General features: G+C 38.8%; 1 protein-coding gene across 1 annotated transcript in view; it reads right to left on the bottom strand.

The window, feature by feature from the left end:
- ABCA12 (ATP binding cassette subfamily A member 12) overlaps positions 1-18,879 on the bottom strand; it is a 151,143-nt gene that overhangs the window by 95,407 nt on the left and 36,857 nt on the right. Inside the window, exon 3 of the mRNA XM_036916360.2 lies at positions 4,775-4,928. Coding sequence (XP_036772255.2) covers positions 4,775-4,928 — 154 coding nt within the window. The remainder of the gene's footprint in view (positions 1-4,774; positions 4,929-18,879) is intronic.

The following is an 18,879-nucleotide window of genomic DNA, read 5'->3' as shown; positions in this document are numbered from 1 at the left end:
ATTCTTCCCTTTTACCCCAGAATAATTAAAGGGGTATGTAGTGACACCTGGAAAGAAGATTTAAGATGTGCTCTAGGCTTAGTTCTGATCCTAGCTTCAGATGACATTCATTTTTTACTTTTAACTACCAGTAAGTACACTGTAGTGGCATTGAGGCCCCTCAGTGATTTGATGCTGTTGTCCTTCCTGGCCACCTCCAAGCAGAATTCATTCATAGGAAATTTTTCATCATTTTCTTATATCATTCTGACAGTCATTCTTTCGGGGTCATCCATGCCTCAGATATAACCCCATCTATCCATGTTCCAAACATACCTCTCTGCTAGGTGGCCCAGTTACCAATCCAGTAATTCATATCAGGTAAGGTATTAAAATTTAGAAATACCTTAATATGTTGTTCTGTCCTAGGATTTCTTTTTATATTCTTAGGAGGAACTTTGAAGAGATATATCTGAACCAATACATTAAGGAAAGTTTTTAAAGGCACTCTAATAGGCAGAAGAGGAAATGTCTTACGGGGTAGATATGAATCAGAAACATATACAATATGGGGGAAGAGATAGCATCACAGTATCTTTCGATGACACTATTATGTTCTACCTAGTCTAAAACTGGTTGATTAATTTGGTAACACTACAGGGGAATTTGTAGTGTTTCCATCATAGTCTGTAGCAGGCCCATCTGCCTATTCCTCTAAGCTCACTATGCAAGGGCCTCTACCCATTTCTCTCCCTCTCTAAGTTCTGGGATCCTTTCTCTAGGGCCCATCTCAAATACACCTTTCTCCAGTCTGCTGGCTACCACCCTATCTGTCTTGAATGATCACACCCTTAAAGGCCTCTGGAAGAACTCTCTGGACATCTCCCCACCCAATCCTCTCTCCACTCCAATAATATATCCAACAGTAACAGCTCTAGTCCTCTGGCAGAAACAATGTCTTAAGGTATGTGTGAAACTATTTACCATTTGTTGTCTCATGTTCTGGGCACAGCGAGACCTAAAGAAATGTTCATCACTTTTACCATGTTATATGGGAATTTACTGGCTCCCTTGTCCCTCTGTCTCTCCCTCCAGACTGTAAGTCTGCACAGGGCATGGGATGTGTCTTGCTCATCTCTGTATCTACAGCGACTCTCCCAGAGTCTCCAGCATGTGAAACACATTGGACACGTTCTTGCTCAATGAATTAACAATTTTGCCTGCATGGCAGTTAAAACATCCCTCTGCTTTGTTTTTTGATAGATGAAGTTTTAACTTTTATTTTCACATGAATACGCACTAAAATGATTACAACATGGTTATAAATTACTCTGAAATTAACACAATATGAGACCCGTACATCTCACCTCACCTTTATAGTCAGTGGGGATCCACACCTACTCTTCCTCCACTTACCTTACACTCCCAATATGTTTAGTTATTGAAGAAAAATTTGTTAATACTAAACAAAAGCCTCGGCACTTCAAAATCAATCCTGAGTAAATCTTATTAGCTGTGTCTCAAGTTCTGCAGGAGCCAATCAATAGGAGCAGAGGTATGAATATGGAAACCACAGGTCATAGATGAGTGTCACCATGACAGAGAAAGGGAGCAAATCCCTAGAGCCAATTCCCTCACAGGATCTGCAGGAACACTGAATCACTCTTCCAAATAATGACCCTGTGAGCTCTGGAGGGTGATCTTCACCACTCACCGACTGCGTGAGCAATGGTACTGCCAGGGGCCCCCACTGTGCTGATATATTCTTGGAGGCAGTGCAGGGAGGAAGGGCCACAAGGGCAAGTTCGGTGATGGTGGGCCATCCGTTATGCAAATGAGCAAGAAAGCCACAAATGTAATTGTTTCTTTTTTCAGACAGCCATTTAGAGTTGATGTTGAGTATAGCAGTGTATTTTGTTTTTTTGTTTATAGCACCTCATCTTGAAGCTAATGCCTAGAGAAGTATGAATTTAATAACAGAAGGCTGGTGCCAATGCAAAAACACATCAAAACCCTGGCGACTAGCTAGCAGGTAGTGACTGCAGTGTGATCATGTCTTTTGGAAGAGCATTTTATTAGACTAAACATGGTGGGTCTCTTTTGATGAGGCCAAAGATGGCATTTTTTTCCTCTCACTTACAAACCAGACAAGGATAACTGTTGTTTCTTGATGATGCTACTATACTGGCGAACTTCCTTCACTAAAGGGAAGCAATTTAATGGAATGCCTTATCCAGTAACCAAGCCCCAGTTTCACTGCACAGCTATATAAAACATAAAAGTTAATAGCATGGTGGGAAATACCATTAATGCAATTTTATTCTTGTACATCATTTTCTAAATTAAGCCCCAATTACTTGGTAGTTTAGAGAAAATAATGAATATACAGCAATGTACTGCTTGAGCTAGACAAACTACCGAGAGGTTAGATGGAATGAAAAACAGGAGACATGGTCAGCTGTCTTAGAGAACAATCAACAGATGACAAAATAAACTTGGATTTTAATCCTAGTTCCAAAACCAACCCCATGATGCATCTCAAGACAACTCCATGAGATTTCTTCTCTATTATATTACATAGAAAATATTATTTGGGGAAGGTATATTTACATACTTCTTATATCTTTTAACTATTTCCCTCACTGATACTCAGTTCTTCATGAGAAAACAAAGTATAGAGTAGAGAGCCCTCGGTGCAGCTGTAATCCAATTTGTAAATAATGGACATTAATTTTTTCCATATATTCTCTAATGCCTGGTTCATGAAATCTCTGTCTCATAAACAACCTCTTCATGGAGATTGATCTGATTGCTCCACCGGAGTGCTGTCTTTCTACTTTAAGAATGGAAGGTGTCTTCCTTCAGCACCCTTCTGGTACCCTTCATCGCACCATCAACTATCGGTTTAATATTTTCCCTCCTGTGTTAGAACATAGGCATAGATCATGCCTAATTCACCAGTCACATAGGGACACCTAGACCGTCTGTGAGCTAGCTGGACAACCAAGAATGCCACACTTCCACCTTCCTTCTACACTGATTACACAGCAGGGCATAGGCTCTAATTAGCTTTGGGTCTCCTGGCAGAAATATACAACTAGTGTTAGTTGAAGTAATGCTTGTATATGCCAAGAACATGCTAGTTTCATAGACAGTATGTCATTCATTTCTTTGCTTAAAACTTTCCAATGATGTCTCATTATACTAAAAATAAAACCCAAGTCCCTTCCCTTCCCTTCTCCTACCCTTGATCCTGCATGCTCTGCCTCCTGTGTTCCTTTTGAACATGCCCCCTGCCCTTTGCATCATCCCTTACTATGTTCTAGCTCTATTAGCTGATTTTCTGTTCCTCTAAATGGTCATGTTTGTCCTCACCTCATGAATACTTGCTGTTTTTCTGCCTGGAACACCAGGAAGTAGGTGTTCTAGGCAGAAAATATCTCTTCTAGATGTTCACATGAGGTTGCTGGTTTCTCCCTGTCCTTTAGGCCCTGCCCCAAAGTCACCTTCTAGCAGAGGCCTTCTCTTGCCACCCTATTAAATTCCCACCTTTCAACCTTTACTTCTTAGCCTGCTTTATTTTCTGGCTAGCATAGTTATTACTGTCAGTAATTATGCTATTTACTTGATTGCTCATTTTTTTGCTTGCTCTTCCATTACAATATAAGTAACAAAAGGGTAGAGAATTTGTTTGATTCACCTCTGTATCCCAGTGCCTAGAATGGTGCCTGGCACATAGATATTTCTCAGTTGTTGTTTCTTATATAAATTTAAAAAATGAATGAATGAACATCAGAATGTTTTAAACACCAAGTCTCATTAACTCATTGAAACAACAGTGCGAATTAACAACCCCACAATTACATGTGTCAAAGTCATATCCCATGGCAATTCTTGACACGCTTATATTTTATGCTAAACAGGTTGAAGTTACTCTCTCTTCAAGCATCACCCATCTTATTTGATGAAAATCATGATGATGTGAAGAGAGAAATGCTGCTACATGCCAAGGAATTTAAATTAAATTTTTGGAACCAAATATTTCTGATTATAGATAAACATAATCTCTTCTTGAAAGACACTTAAAAAAAAAAAGATCTCTACCAGAATTATCTCATGGTCCATTCAGATTATAATAGTTTTTCCAGTTCTACAGACAAGTGGGCCCCTGGGGGTCTCCTTAGGTAAAGAATCTCTGGACAGAAAATTGAGGTTACTAAACAGATTCACTATTTTTATTCTTTAGCTGCTTCTCACACCATAAAATAGGATACACATTAACCTCACATAAAGGTGGTGGTTGTTGTGCAATTAAGTATACTTTCAACTTTATTACTTTGATTTCCAGACCCTTAATTTCTTTATTTTCATTTCCTGGTTTCTGTTATAGCTCGAAGTACCACACAGAGTATTATGAATATGTCATTCTTCCAGGAGATAATGTCCCTGACATTGCCCTACATCTTATGCTTGTGACCAAGTCTTAGGACAAAGTGTCACTGATAATTTGAGGTGGAATAAAAAAAATCTTTCCAGGAAATCAAGGAAGACTGCCTCCGCCCCCCAGCTTAAAATCGAAGTTCGGGTAATTCATCCAAAGTACATTATGCTCAGTGCCACATAAACATGCTAATTCCAGCTTGTACTCACCTTATTCATTCATATTAGACCACCACATTTATAGATATAGAAAATAAAGTTGTATATTTAATCAAGAATGACTTCCCAGGTATCTCTTAAAGAAACAAGATCCTATCTCTCAAAACAACTGAATATGCTTGGGAAGTGACCCTACCTGTCTTTAAATAATGCATCATCGATTCCTTTCCTGCGGAGCAAATCTTGTGGCCCATAGGGTGTATCTTTGCATCTAGAGTCTGTGTCACAGAGCAGAGTCTGCAGGAACGGGAAGAAGCCAGTACTAGGAAGGTTTCGAGGTGCAAGGTAACCTGAAATTTAAAAAAAGAATGATTATATCACTACGATGTTTGCATGTGAACAGGAAGAAGTGCAGTAACTGTTTTGTGAAATGACCTCCTGGATTATTATTGTCTGGGTCCCCTATATACCAAAAGACTGAAAAATGCCTGTCGCTCCATGGGTTTCTCTTCTTGGGATTTCTTCTAAGGAAATAGCTGCAAGAGTGTTTGCTAGTGCTTTAAAATAAACTACAATGTATTTGTGTGATCAAACACAATGCAGACTATAAAAATATTGGCAAATAATAAAGAAATGTTTATAGTATACTGCTATTAAAAATGGTAGATCAGTAAACAGTATGACTACAATAGTCGTAATCTTTAAAATATATAAATAGAAGTATATTTTAAAATCTTGAGGGATTTTTTTTTCTCCTTGGTGAAAACATTTCACATGATTTTGATTTACTTTGACATGACTATATTTTAACTATTTTTTCCCACAATGTACATCTATCCTTGGGTAATAAAAGTCATTATAAATGCAGCCAATCTTCCAGATATTGGGAAATATTTTTGGTTTTTGTTCTCAAAATTTAACATACCAGCTAAACTAATTATCTTATATATGCAATATTTTTTCCTATTTAAAAACCAGTAATAATGGTGTGAATGAGTATGTAGATTTTCCCCAATATTAAGGTCACTGAAAACAAGAATCGTAACAGTAAAGGGTTTTGTAAACTTTGCTCTAATATTTGCTTTATAAAATATGACAGTGATATACACCCAAGTCAAGACAACAGGCAAGCTGTGAAGAACAAATCTTTTCACAATTAGGTTAATGTTAGAACATTCGATTCCTCCCTTTTGGGGAATACAGAGACAATGAACTTTCAAAAAAGGCAAATTTAGAAACTATCAGGGTAATTCCAAAGACTAAAAAGCAAAACCTTAACTTCTTTATGAATCTGGTAAAAAGAATGTCAGTACAGGTCTGTTACCTTTACAAAAAGAAAGAGGAAAAGTAAAATGAAAAAAAAAAATAGTAAGAGCAACATGGCTAAGTGTGCATTAACATATCAACAGAGTGGATGATAGAAATTTGATCTATGTAACTTAATTTCAGATCTACATAAAGGAAAAATAGAAATAAAAGTAAAGGGGGAATAGGAAAGGTGTCCAGAAGAAAAGTAAAGAGGGAAAAAAAAACTGAGAGATTGGAAAATGCTAAACTGTTGACTTTGAAGATGCAGGAAGGAGCCAAGGAAAGCAGGTTGACCTCTAGGAACTATGAAAGGTGAGGACGCAGATTCTCCTGGAGCCTGCAGAAGCCCACTGACACCTTAATTTTTAACACACTAGGACTAAATCTTAAACTTCTGACCTCCAGAACTGTAAAATAATAAGCAGACTTTTTTATGTTTAGTTGACATACAGTTGGTTTTGGGTTTATAACACAGTGACTGGACATGTATATACATTATACCTTATGAAATGACCACCACCATAAGTTGCTACCATCTGTCACCATACAAAGTTATTACAATAGTAGTGACTGTATTCCATATGCTGTACTTTACATCTCAGTGGCTTTTATTATAACTGGAAGTTGTATCTCTTAATCCCCTCCACATTTGTCCATCCCCACAACCCTTTCCAATAAACTCATGTTGTTTTTAAGCCACTGAGTTTGCCATAATTTGTTACAGCAGCCATGGGAAACTAATATCTAAAATAATACTGGTATGAATTAAAGTTTTGAAAATTTGGAAGAAATTGGAAAGATTTTAAGTCCACCGAACTATTCACTACTACTTTCTAAATAGCTCCTCTTTCTAACACCAGAAAGACCAGTGTCTCTCCTAGTATCAACCCCAAGTGGAAAGTGCAGTGAACCTTTGATGTTTTCACTGTAGGGCAATTCCTTGAACAAGCTAGAGAGTAGCTGTCCAATCACCTGTTAGGTTTTCACATCACCCTTCTATAACAAAATTCTGCAACAGTGAACTGCATACAGCAAGATCTTTACAATTCTGCAGTGCAATTTCACCATTAATGGCAATCCACCCTGCTACATGGATCCCCACTGTAGCTGCTCACTCAGGGCATGGACCTGCAAATGGACTTATTCCTATTCCATCTCAAAGACACGCAGTGCGTCAGTTGAATGGAAGGCAGAGAGAAGAGCCACAGAAACAGATGACTGACCCTTCAGTTCTATACCCCTTATCAAAGTGATGGTGTGGCTGACCCGGGCGGTGCTGAAAACAACGGCAGCTTGGGAGAAGCCAAGTTGCAACAGGAAGAGAAGAAAAAATGGGAAAAGATGTCATGGGTAGAATACATGGACGGACATGGCATATAACATCCAATTTCAGTTTCTCTGGCATTGATCACAGTTTTGCAAATTATTAGGAATTTGGAAGAATGTAAACCCACAACATTCTTTGCTCTGATTACTGTAGAAATGCTTACTTTATAGGAAAATCCATGACAGGATTTCTCTAAAAAGAAGTTCCCACAGTGTTCAAAGTACAGACAGCTCATGCTTTCTTCAGGTTTTTTGATAACTGAATTTAACTGGTTACAATGGGTTCATGCAAATGAGAAACTGGTTTAAGTATGCACAAGTTCCAGTAACACCGTGGCACGCAGAGAGTGGACTGGCTGCATTATTTATTTGCCATCACCTTTTAACCAAGAACCATAGACTCATTAAGTAACTGATGTGTGAAGCATTTACTGTATCCCATGTACTATACTGGGCATGTGACATACACTTATGTCATTCATCTTTTGTCAATATCCATAATATACCTTCTTACCAACTTTTCACAAAATCTGGAAATGCTCTAGAACTAAAAAGTCAGAATTAAATAGAGTTAAACTTTATTGTAGCTTCTTGTTGGAAAAAAAATTTTTTTTCAATCTTTTGGCCACCTTGGTTATGTGCAAGGAAGTAACCACTCAGAGCAATGGTGCAATCAAGCCTTCACCCATTTTAAAGAGCTTCTAATTCTGGGTTGAATTCATTCTGTTCTGAAGGTGTCTCTGGCTGGCACTTTCAGGTTCCAAAATTATGTTTCTCTTTATATTCTCAAATGCTAAGATGCAGGAAAAAGAGAAATGTTGCACTATCTTTCACAGAACTTCCAGGCAGCTATCACAGAGCATGCAATTAAGGCTAATAATTGGTTGCCCATGTTCATAGCCAGAGCACAGGCTTAAGGATGTACATAAGGAAGATTTTAACCATGCACCACTTGTGGCACCACTTGTAGGTAACAAACAAACAAACAAACAAACAAATCTCAGGGTTTGGAGATGGAGTGTTCAGGCAGGATAAAGTCCTTGGTATTATAATTCCCAAAAGTCTCCTATCCAGGACACCATTCATGCCCATCTCCAAGAGAAAGCTATTGAAGAACTCAGGATTTCACAAAGAAATTGGAGCCAGAAGACTCCACCATAGTCTGGGAGTGATGAGGTCAGCAAAATCCCGAGTCACTTGTGGTTTAGTTTCTCAGGGAATCCAGAGAGAGGCAGGAGGTCATTGGAGCTGTCATCCAGAGAGGGTCTTTTTATAAAATGGATATGGTCAGCATTATTGGCACAGTCCAATAGTAACATTGACAGAACCCAATGTTACTTCAGGGAGTTGAATCAAACCAATTACAAAACATTTTTAGGGACAAGCCACCAATTAGCTAAGCTTTCAATTAAATCAAATTCAGGTTTGATTTTTTTAAAGAATGGAACAGACATTCTTTAAAAGATAAAAAGATCCAGATTAAAAAAAAATAGATACTTTATGAAGAATTGTGATAACCTATATTACATCTATGTTTACCTAAAATGGGGTTCAAGCTTGATTTTCCTTTCCTTTTCTGCACAGAAGCCCTTATTCAGAACAGTATTAGTGTGACACAAAGTAAAGATTAGAGCAGTGGCTCTCAGAATGTGGTTCCTGGACCCACAACATCAACACCACCTGGGAACTTTTTGGAAGTGAAAATTTGAGATCCCACCCCAGATTACTTAATCAGAAACTCTGGGGATGGGGCTCAGCAATCTTTAAAACAAGCCCTCCAGGTACTTGTGATGCACACTAAAGAGTGCGAGCAACTTTATTAGATTGCGAACTTTTTCAGAAGAGGCAGATACTAAGTAATTTAAGTGGTGGATCATGCTATCTCCATCACAATGACTCAACTCTGACATTATAGTATGAAGGCAGCCGTAGATCATGTGTTCAACAATGGGCCTGGTTGCATTCCAATAAAACTTTAGAAACAACAAAAAGACACTAGACTGGATTTGGCCCATGGGCTGTAGTTTGCTGACCCCCAGGAGGATAGCCATTCTTATATTTGTCCCTCTCCCTCTCCTGCCTTATTCATTTTTTTCTTTTAAATGAAATATTGTTGAAATACAATCAGATGTACAATACAGTGATTCAACAATTATATACACTGCTAAATGCTCACCACGATAAGTGCAGTTACCATCTGTCAACATGCAAAGAAATTACAATATTATTGACTACACTCCCTATGCTGTACTTTCATCCCTGTGACTAATATATTTTATAATTGGAAGTTTGTACCTCTTTATTCCCTTCACCTAATTCATCCATCTCCCCACCCCCTTCTTCACTTTTTTCCTCATCCTTCTCTTTCTCTTCCCTCATCTCATCTAATTTACTTAATATCCATTAATATCCTTTTTTCTCCGTAACTCAGTCTTTTGTTCTTGCCTTTCCATCACCACCTCCTCTTTTGACTCAATTTCTAATTCTTCTTTTCTCCGCCTCCTGCCACCCCCCCCCTTTCCCTCACCTACCCGTCTTTCTCTTTACTCACTGATACAGCCATAAATGCACATTTTTCTCACCATCCTCCCTTACTCACTCTCCTTTTATCGCCACTACAGAAGGATTTTTCATTTCCATAATAAAATCAGCAGAATGCTGCTCATCGGCACCATCTACGGAAGTGCTATTTTCTATTGGTTGTTTTATTAAAGAAAGAAATGTCACAGTCTTTTCGGTAACGCAGCCACTGCCATTTGCCACCATTAGGCCGAGAAGTAGCTGGAGGCTAACTTGGTGACATTTGTAGTCGTTACAGTAATGGTAGAATTGGAGAACTTCCACTGCGTTTCTTTGTGTTTTACTCAAAGCAGGTCAGAACCCAACCTGGGTGGCATTTTTCTGTTTCCAGGTGAAAAGAATTTGGTCTTTACCCCAGTGAAGAGAAGAATGATAAGACTTGGAAGGAAATTCTGACTTCTTAAAATATAGTTATTTATTTGGGGATTCGTTTTTCTTAACTTCTTGGTTACAGGGTCACAATGGCAGAATGAGCATCAGGCCTTCTGATCCATTAAATAAGTGTCCTTGTGAAACACCGTGACAAGGATTTGTTACCAGGGCAAGAGTGCAAAGTAAGACAAGCACACCCAGACACATCACCTACGAATAACCAAATAACCAGATACGAATAAAGAAAATACAGAAAAGGAAATGAATCTCAGAGGTAAATTTTTAATAATTCATTAATCTTTTTATTCTTCTTGTAGTTTTTGAGCATTTTTCTCAATCTTGTTCTCAATTGCATTTTTAAAGATGGAATTAAAATTATAAATGGCATAAAACCTGGCCTTTCAAATTATTACATAACACTTTGTCAGGAGCCTGTACGTCGCTGCTCTCTTTGACATGAACTCTGCCTTTTGAGGACTGAGCTGCTCCCTAAGGGGACATGTCCTGCCCCCCTGCCCCTCACCAGGTAAAATCAAATACACTAGCTGTTCCTGACTCCAGTTCCTCTGGATTAGGGCTTTTTTTTTTTTACCTCTGTGGCCCAAAGAGTCCTTAGCCTAGAGTTAAATACTGATATGACTCTGAGTCTTCACAGAGAGACATTAGCTCATGAAAATTCATTTTCTGAGAAACTAGATAAAGAATAACCTATTTGAAAGAAAAATCCTTGCATAGTTCTTAGCACAATGCCTGACATACTGAAAGCAATTATTAACTATATTAATCAATCAATCAATGAACCCCTGTGGGTCACAGGAAGACTGCATAATTGAGGATATAATATACCTAAGACACATCCTTATTATCTGTAGGACAAACTTTCAAGTTTTATCCCATATTACAGTAACTTCAGTGGGTAACAATGGATCAAGTAAGTCCAGTGAATTGCAAGTACAATGGAGAATATTGTCTTGTATCCCGGTGCCTTAGTAAATGGATAAATTGACATTGATCAATAAAAACAGTAACATTTATTGCTACAGGCTCTTTAGGTCTTGAGTTCTCCGAAAATCTGGCTAATATATATGACATTCATATCAATCACTGTATTAATTATCCACAAAGTGAATCCATGCATCATCTATTCAATAAATATTTATTGAGCAGATACTGTGTGCCTGGCACTGAATAAGATGCTAAGTAAGGTTCATTCTTCCATTAAAAAAGAAATTTTTTATTTACATATTTAAAAAATATAACTAGGTTATTTGTGTGTGTGTGTATGAGAAAGAGAAAGCCTAGTTAGTTTCAAAGCTCATCATACTTTTATTAAATAAAATGTATACAATAGCCACTGCTTTTCTTGAATTATCAGAGACATTATATATTAAAAAATGAATATTTGAAAATAGGTAAGCATTGGTTTAAAAAAACTTCAGAGTTTTTAGAGGAATTAAAAATCTTTTCGCGAGCCCCATGAGAGTCCTATATAATAGTCAGGGCAAGTGTTATATCCATTTTGCAGGTAACCTCAAAGATCTAACAATTTGCTCAAGGTCACATGAGAAACAATATGCCAAAGATGGATCAAGAACTACACAATATATGACAACAGTGAAAACATTTTGTTGGCTAAGTTTCAGTATACCTTGGAATGAACAGACTGAGAATTTCAAAAACAGGCACCACTTCTGGTTTACTGTTGACTCACTTAATCAGCAAGGGTAAGATAACCCCTCTTTGTCTCTACGTTCACATGTATCAAACTGAGGATAATGGGACTTGCCACCTCCCAGGGCACAAGATTAATTAGATAAAGCTTGTGTAAGGTTCTGTGAACACTGAAGAGGAGAGGCCCCATAGAGTCATGAGTTACCATTGCTCATCAGGCTGCCCTTGCAACACCTAACTCACCACCCAGTCGCTGGGGCTTTGCTGCGCAGCTTGGTCTCCCATTTCTGTAGTGCCTTGAACCATTAAATGGTTAGGAGTAGTGCATGATGTGTTTCTCTCCCTATAATTCATAATATGTACCTGTACCAACTGGTGTAGTGCTTCATGACTGCACTCGGTGGATGTGAGCCATGACACATTCTTCCTAGCTTCTTCCCAGGCAAGTCTTGCTTCATAGTATAGGTGCTTTTCCAAGTTCAAATACATTGGCAAAAAGGTAGACTGCCTCTGGCAGTGAGGCAAGATGCCTAATCCTTAAAGCTGTGGGTAAGGAGGTCCTCTATTCAAATGGTTGGCATCTACATGTGTTTAATAGCTAGAGCCACAAAGAACAAGGAAAAACTTTGAGTCATTTGAGAAGGTGCCCTACCTGCTGGGATCTTTCCCATACCCCTCACATCCTTCTGACTTGCTTCCAAGTACCACAGCCAAGAGGGTTTGAAAGGTGCAAAAAGCATCCCTGTGGAGATAATTTGGGACTCTGGCTATGACACTGCAGGTGCAAGAGAAGGGGAAAGATTCCTGCCTTATTTATGTCTTTGGCTTATTACTATTATTACTTTTTACGACAAGAGAAAGAGGCAGTTTGGACTCAGGACCTTGTTATCTCTGAATGTTACTGCTTTGATCCTGAGGTGCACACTTGAACTGATCGTCAGCCCAAGGGGCTCCATAACCCACCTTATGGAGTTTCTAGAACAGAACATGCCTCCCTCCTTTCTAAATGTTAAGGAGACCCTATTGGGTGGTGGGTTCCAAAGGCTAAGGCCTGATTTATTTAAACTATAAACAAAATGGTTTGATTCAAGGCTAGGAGACAGTGCAAAATGACAAACATGCCAGATAATAAATTCCCATATGAACTAAATCTGGAGAAGTTTAAAAATAAGAATCTCACTAACACTATTCAAAATATTCTCCCTTAGCAAGGAATGTTGAGTTCTATGGTTCATCTTGGGTGAGCGGGTCTGTTTGTCTTACTAGGTGAGCCTGACAATAACCAACATCTGCTTTGCTGCATCTTGTCTTTCAGTCACAAAGATTCTCAACTGCATTTTTAAAAATCTCTTTGCCGTGGCTACTTGAGAACAGAATCTTGACAACTGTTTTATTTCTTCCTAAATCTAAATTAAAGTTAAAAGAAAAATGAACCCTAGATCCTCATTTCACTGCAGGATATTCTTTCCATTAAACCCAGTCTCTTAATTCTCCTCAGATGTGGCTAACCAGGAAATGCCCTACGTGGGTTCTGGGTAGGGTTCATATGAAGCTGGTATTCCTGGTTAGATTAGCTTCATCAAAAAGACCTGGTACCGGGAAGTTGAGCCTCTCTGCGGAGCCCATCGTTGGCCCCCCTCCCTGGAGACCCACCCCTCCCTCCCTCCCGCCCCCGCCCCCCCCCCCCCCGCCCCGCACTGCACAGACCCAGCCACACGAGTCAGCACCTAGCACAGGGAGAGGGTCCTCGGGCGGAGTGCGTCCTCCAGCACCAGCACTCCTGCTCCGATCGGGGAGGGAAGTGCCGCACCGAACAGAACCGCCTGGCACGCCCTCGGCATCGAGTAGTTAACTCGTACCGCCTGCACCCGGGGGATCCACGGAAGAGTGAATTCCTGTCTCATCACTGTGGCCTCCAGGGTAAGGCTGGGGACTGGGGAGGTGAGGACTGCGGCCGCCTCGGGATTTCTGCAACCAAGACTCTGGGGCCAAGTGAGTTTAGGATACTAAATTCCATCCCCTATTCTGGGAAAGACAGAACATATTTGCATATTAAGGACTCTGAGAAGTTTTTCAGGAAAAAACCTGAATAACTTTGGTTAATTCCATATATATGAGTACAAAATAATGTTTCCTTTCTTTCTCTCCTCCCTCCCTCCCTCCCTTCCTTTCTTGCACTTCCGTTCGTTCCTTTCCTTCTCTTCCTTCCTCTCTCCCCTTTCTCCCTGTTTTTTAAGGTAGTGCCCAATAATATCCTGGGAATGAATGTCCCATGGGGCACACTTCAGGAAGCAATGCCTTAACCCATGATCTCACATATTCCCAAATGAAAAGGGACCTAAAACTGGAATCTTTTTTTCCCCAGGAGGGGACTTTTACATAAGGAAATATCTTGCTTCAAATCTTAATGTACTAAAATTTGCCTGTACACTGCCATCCCTCTAACTTGGCTTAGATACAGTAATTCAGCGAGCACCTCAGCATTTATCTGTAGGAGTCCATTACAATTGTATATCACTATTTGTGGGAGTCCTTCAGCAAAACTTGTCCAAGACATTGCTTGGAGAAGGGAATTTCATGCCGGAAGGATTTAGGAGGCTTATAAAAGTACACACTCTATAATGGGAAAAAAATGAGGTAATGAGGAAATCAGAATGAGAGCAAACAAGGATAGGAATGGATAAAGCCAGCATAAGAATAGGGGCCGAAGATATGTGTGTTTTTGGAGGTTGGCTGCAAATCTGAATCTGAATGTCCTAAGGAACTAAAGAAATGATCATTTACCCAGTTCATGGTGTCCACAAAATAAAATTTAAATAAGTAAATGTATTGGGAGAGGTAGAGCTTTTCCTGTACACAAAGAAATCATACCTCTCAGGCACCAAGATCCACACTTCAGTGTGTCCTAGTTGCTCCCACCCAGAACAGGAGCAACAGTAACAGTGACTCACTATCCCTTAATGGGGAGCTCACTGACCCATACCGAGGTGTTTGCTAGTAGGAGGCAAGGGCTGGGGAGAAAATGAGGTGCTATTTTCCTGTCACTACTTTGTAAAGGGGTCACTGCCAAGTTGGGGCACCATCATCTTAGTATGGTATACAGAACACTGAGCAACACAATGAAAAACGTAAAGTTGTTCGGGGGTTGGTTGGAAAATTGTTTCCTTCAACTTCTATCCAAAATCTTTGTCTTACTGGTGACTGGGCTGAGTTAGGAGCTGTTGCCAGGAGCTACATATTGGCAGAAATCTTTGGAATTACCGTAGTGAATGAAGTACTGGACCAGAACAAGAGTTAAAAAGCATGCTTCTCATCCTCCCTTTGAAAATGATTTATTATGCAACCATGACCCTCTACCTTGAGTCATTTCCTTACTTATGCAGGAAACATAAATTGGGACTACCCATCCATCACCACTATTACAAGTAACAGAATCTTCTGTAAAAGGGGATAAGCTATATTGAAGTATTAAGCACTTAATATAAGATGAAAATTGTATTTGGAAATTAAAAGGTGATCTCAGTAACCCATTAAGAGTAATGATATGGAAAAAAGAATTCAGTAATTACCCCTATGGAGGCATGTTACTAATAATTATTTTTCGCATTCAGAAGTCTGACTCAGTTATCATCACAGAGGATTTTGTATATTATAATGTAAAATAAAGGCTAGTGAAATATATTGCTGGTATCATTGTACAGGAAACAAAGGTTCCCATAAAGACAGAAGCTTAGTAACTTCTCCAATCCAACAGCTGGTCTATTCACATGGGAAGAAATGGGTTTACTTCCGGATCCTCCCATCCTCAACAGCTTGTGTAATATTTAGGTCTTTGGTATTCATATTCTGTTTACAAATGACACATGTGACAACCTGCCAGTGGAAAATTTATGTCACAACCTTTTCTTTCAGGCAGGCCTGCTGACAGGAAGCAACCTCATCTTCTTGTCAGACTTGACTTTCTCCTAAACCAGAGATACTCTTACCAAGACCTCTGCCAATCAGAAAGAGACTATTTAAATGACCTTTGGCTTGCTTTATAACCCACAACATATTACTTGCCTTCTCACTTCCTCTATGAAGAACCAGTTTTCATCAAAGCTACTGTCTCATTAGGAAAATAAAGCAGAGAAAAATTCCCCAGTGGCATTTTCCTAAGGTGTAGTGTCAAAAAAATACTAACATAGCAATTAGTATTTCTATTTTTTCTAAGAAAAAAAGTTCCTTTTGTTCTGAAAAGAAAAAAACTTCAGAAAAATACAAACTGAAACCATGAGATTCCATTTTACACCTGTCAGACAGGCAAAAGTCTGACAACACCGAGTGCTGGAGAGGACATACAGCAGTGGGAAATCATCCCTTGGTGTGGAAAAAATAAATTAGCAAAAACACTGTGGAAAGCATATGTTCACATTCAACAAAGCTTAAAATACGCATAGCTGCAAGTATATGGAATACAGACGTGTACACATATGCACACAGAGATATAACAGGATATCCATCACAATACTATTGGAAAGAAACTGAAGAAAGAACCTACATGTTCATCAAAAGACCATGGATAAACACATTATGATACACCTATGCATGGAACACACAGTCAAAATGAATACATTAAAACTGCACAAATCAAGAGATAAACATAAAAAATACAATGTTGAGCAAAACATAATGCTCAGCCTAAAAAGCATGATGCAAAAGGATGCTAGAGTGGAGGACCTTGTATATAAAGCTTAAAAACCTGTAATCAAAGGTCCAAACTTCCACTTATAAGATACACATAAGTTCTGGGATTTCATGCACAGCATGTTGCCTATAGTTAACAATACTGCACTATATATTTGGAAGTTGCTAAGGGAGTCGATGTTAAATGTTCTCATCACAAGAAAAAAAATATTATAACCATGTGTGAGATGATGGATGATAACTAAACTTATTGTTGCAATCATTTCACAGTATGTAGACAAATCATTATGTTGTATACCTGAAAAAATACATTGTTGTACATCAATTATATCTCAATAAAACTGGGACAAAACATCTATAGTTACATTAAGAGACATATAAAATAAGGGTTCAGGGCAGTACTGTTCATAATAAAAGAAGAAAAGAACCACTTGATTTACTATATAGCAAGGAAATTATTAAAGCCATTCTTCTGCAAAGGATCATACAATTGTCTCTGACAGTCATACAGTTGTCCCTGACACCACCCAATTCAGAACAAAGCCCTGCTTCCTAGGACCTTCTCAATTATCACCCAAATTCCAAGTCCTATAACACATTCTTTCTAACACCCTCTTACTGAGACACTCCATAGTTCCTCATGATGTGCACTTTCCCCAGCTACCAGGAATAATAAACACAATTGTTCAACAACAAAAACAAAATTACATAAAATCCAGAAGTCAAAGAATCGAAGAAAAACCTGCAAAATAATAGTATGTAATGCCGCTGAGACAGGGAAGCAGCAGGGAATAACAGCTGCCCAGTTGGAGCACAGTGTGGGCCCTGGAAAAGGATGAAGTCTTACTGAGGCTTCAAGAATATAGAAGAATAACAGGATGCTTGAGGTTGGAACAATGTAACAATGTACCCTCCTGCCCCCCACCACACTGGGACCCAGTGATATGGAGCAGCTTACTGAGCTAGTCACTGTAGGCACATTAGTTTACAATAGGGTAACTGGGTAACCAGGTAACCAAAAACATAACTAGCATTCTGGCTGAACAGCTCCCATTGCAACAGGCATAAAACCCTGGACACCAAGACCCCAAGGGGCAGCCTTGTCCCTCCTGCACCTGTTGGGAGTTTCATAGTTTCTTTTATCCTGAATAAAACTTTCTCTGTCAATCTCCTACCTTGCTCATTCATGAAGTTCATTCTTCGACTCTGCGAACAAGAACTCTGGCATTATTGTCACATATATAAATATAGAGTAAAAAATATGAAACAAGCACCGAAGTGCTATATGCTGAATTAATGATAATGGTGTCCTTCAGGAAGGAAGGAGGGAGACAGGAAGGAACGGAGAGAAACTGATTCGGGAGGTATACACAGAGGCCTCAATGGTACCTTAATGCTCGATCTCTTTTAAACCAGCAAAAAATTCTGAAAGAAATATGGCATAAGAATATTAAGGTTTGATAAAGTTGATATATGAACGTTTGTGTTTCTTATGCCTGCCAGTATGTTGAAATACTTCACATTTTTCTTTTTAACGATAATACAGATCTTCCTTGACTCACAATGGGGTTACATATCCTTATAAAGCCATTCTAAGTTGAAAACATCACAAATTGAAAATGCAATTAATACACTAGCCTACTGAACATCAGAGCTTAGCCTAGCCTTCCTTAAATATGCCCAGAACACTTACATTAGCCTACAGTTGGGAAAAATCATCTAACACAAAGCCTATTTTATAATAAAGTATTGAATATCTCATGTCATTTATTGAATACTTTACTGAAAGTGATAAACAGAGTGGCTGTGTGGGTATGAAATGTTTTTAAGTTTATCAATTGTTTACCCTCATGCAGCCCAGCCTCATAAGATATGATAGGACCACATGTCAGCAGTTCCAGAAAAAGATCCAAATTCAAAACTCCAGGTGTGGTTTCTATTTAATGTGTATCGCTTTCACACCATTATAAAGTCAAAACATTGTAGGTCAAACTCTCTTAAATCAGGGACCGTCTGTATACTAGAATTACATTAGACTTTAGCTAGGAGGCTCTAGTTACTGAAGTACCAGAGAAAGCTCATTATAATGTAGTCTTACCTATAAGCCTTTATAACAATGCTCTTTGGTTGATAAATTCCATGTATTTTGTACAATATTTTAAGCAATTCATTGACCTAGGATTTCTTTACCCACTGTCCTCCTTGACCCGTTTATTATGATACTGGCTGGGAATCTCTCCTCCTGAGAGGCATGGCTAATTCAGAACTCATTAAATGCACAACTCCAAATTGTTCATTATATATTACCTCCATCTTCTCTCCATTGGGCCTCATCTGCTATTGTGTTTACTCCATTAC

The sequence above is a fragment of the Manis pentadactyla genome, chromosome 6 (genome assembly GCF_030020395.1).
Source record: "Manis pentadactyla isolate mManPen7 chromosome 6, mManPen7.hap1, whole genome shotgun sequence".
In the NCBI taxonomy this organism is placed as follows: domain Eukaryota; kingdom Metazoa; phylum Chordata; class Mammalia; order Pholidota; family Manidae; genus Manis; species Manis pentadactyla.
Note: the sequence above shows the minus strand (reverse complement) of the source record. Positions and strands in the feature narration are given on the sequence as shown.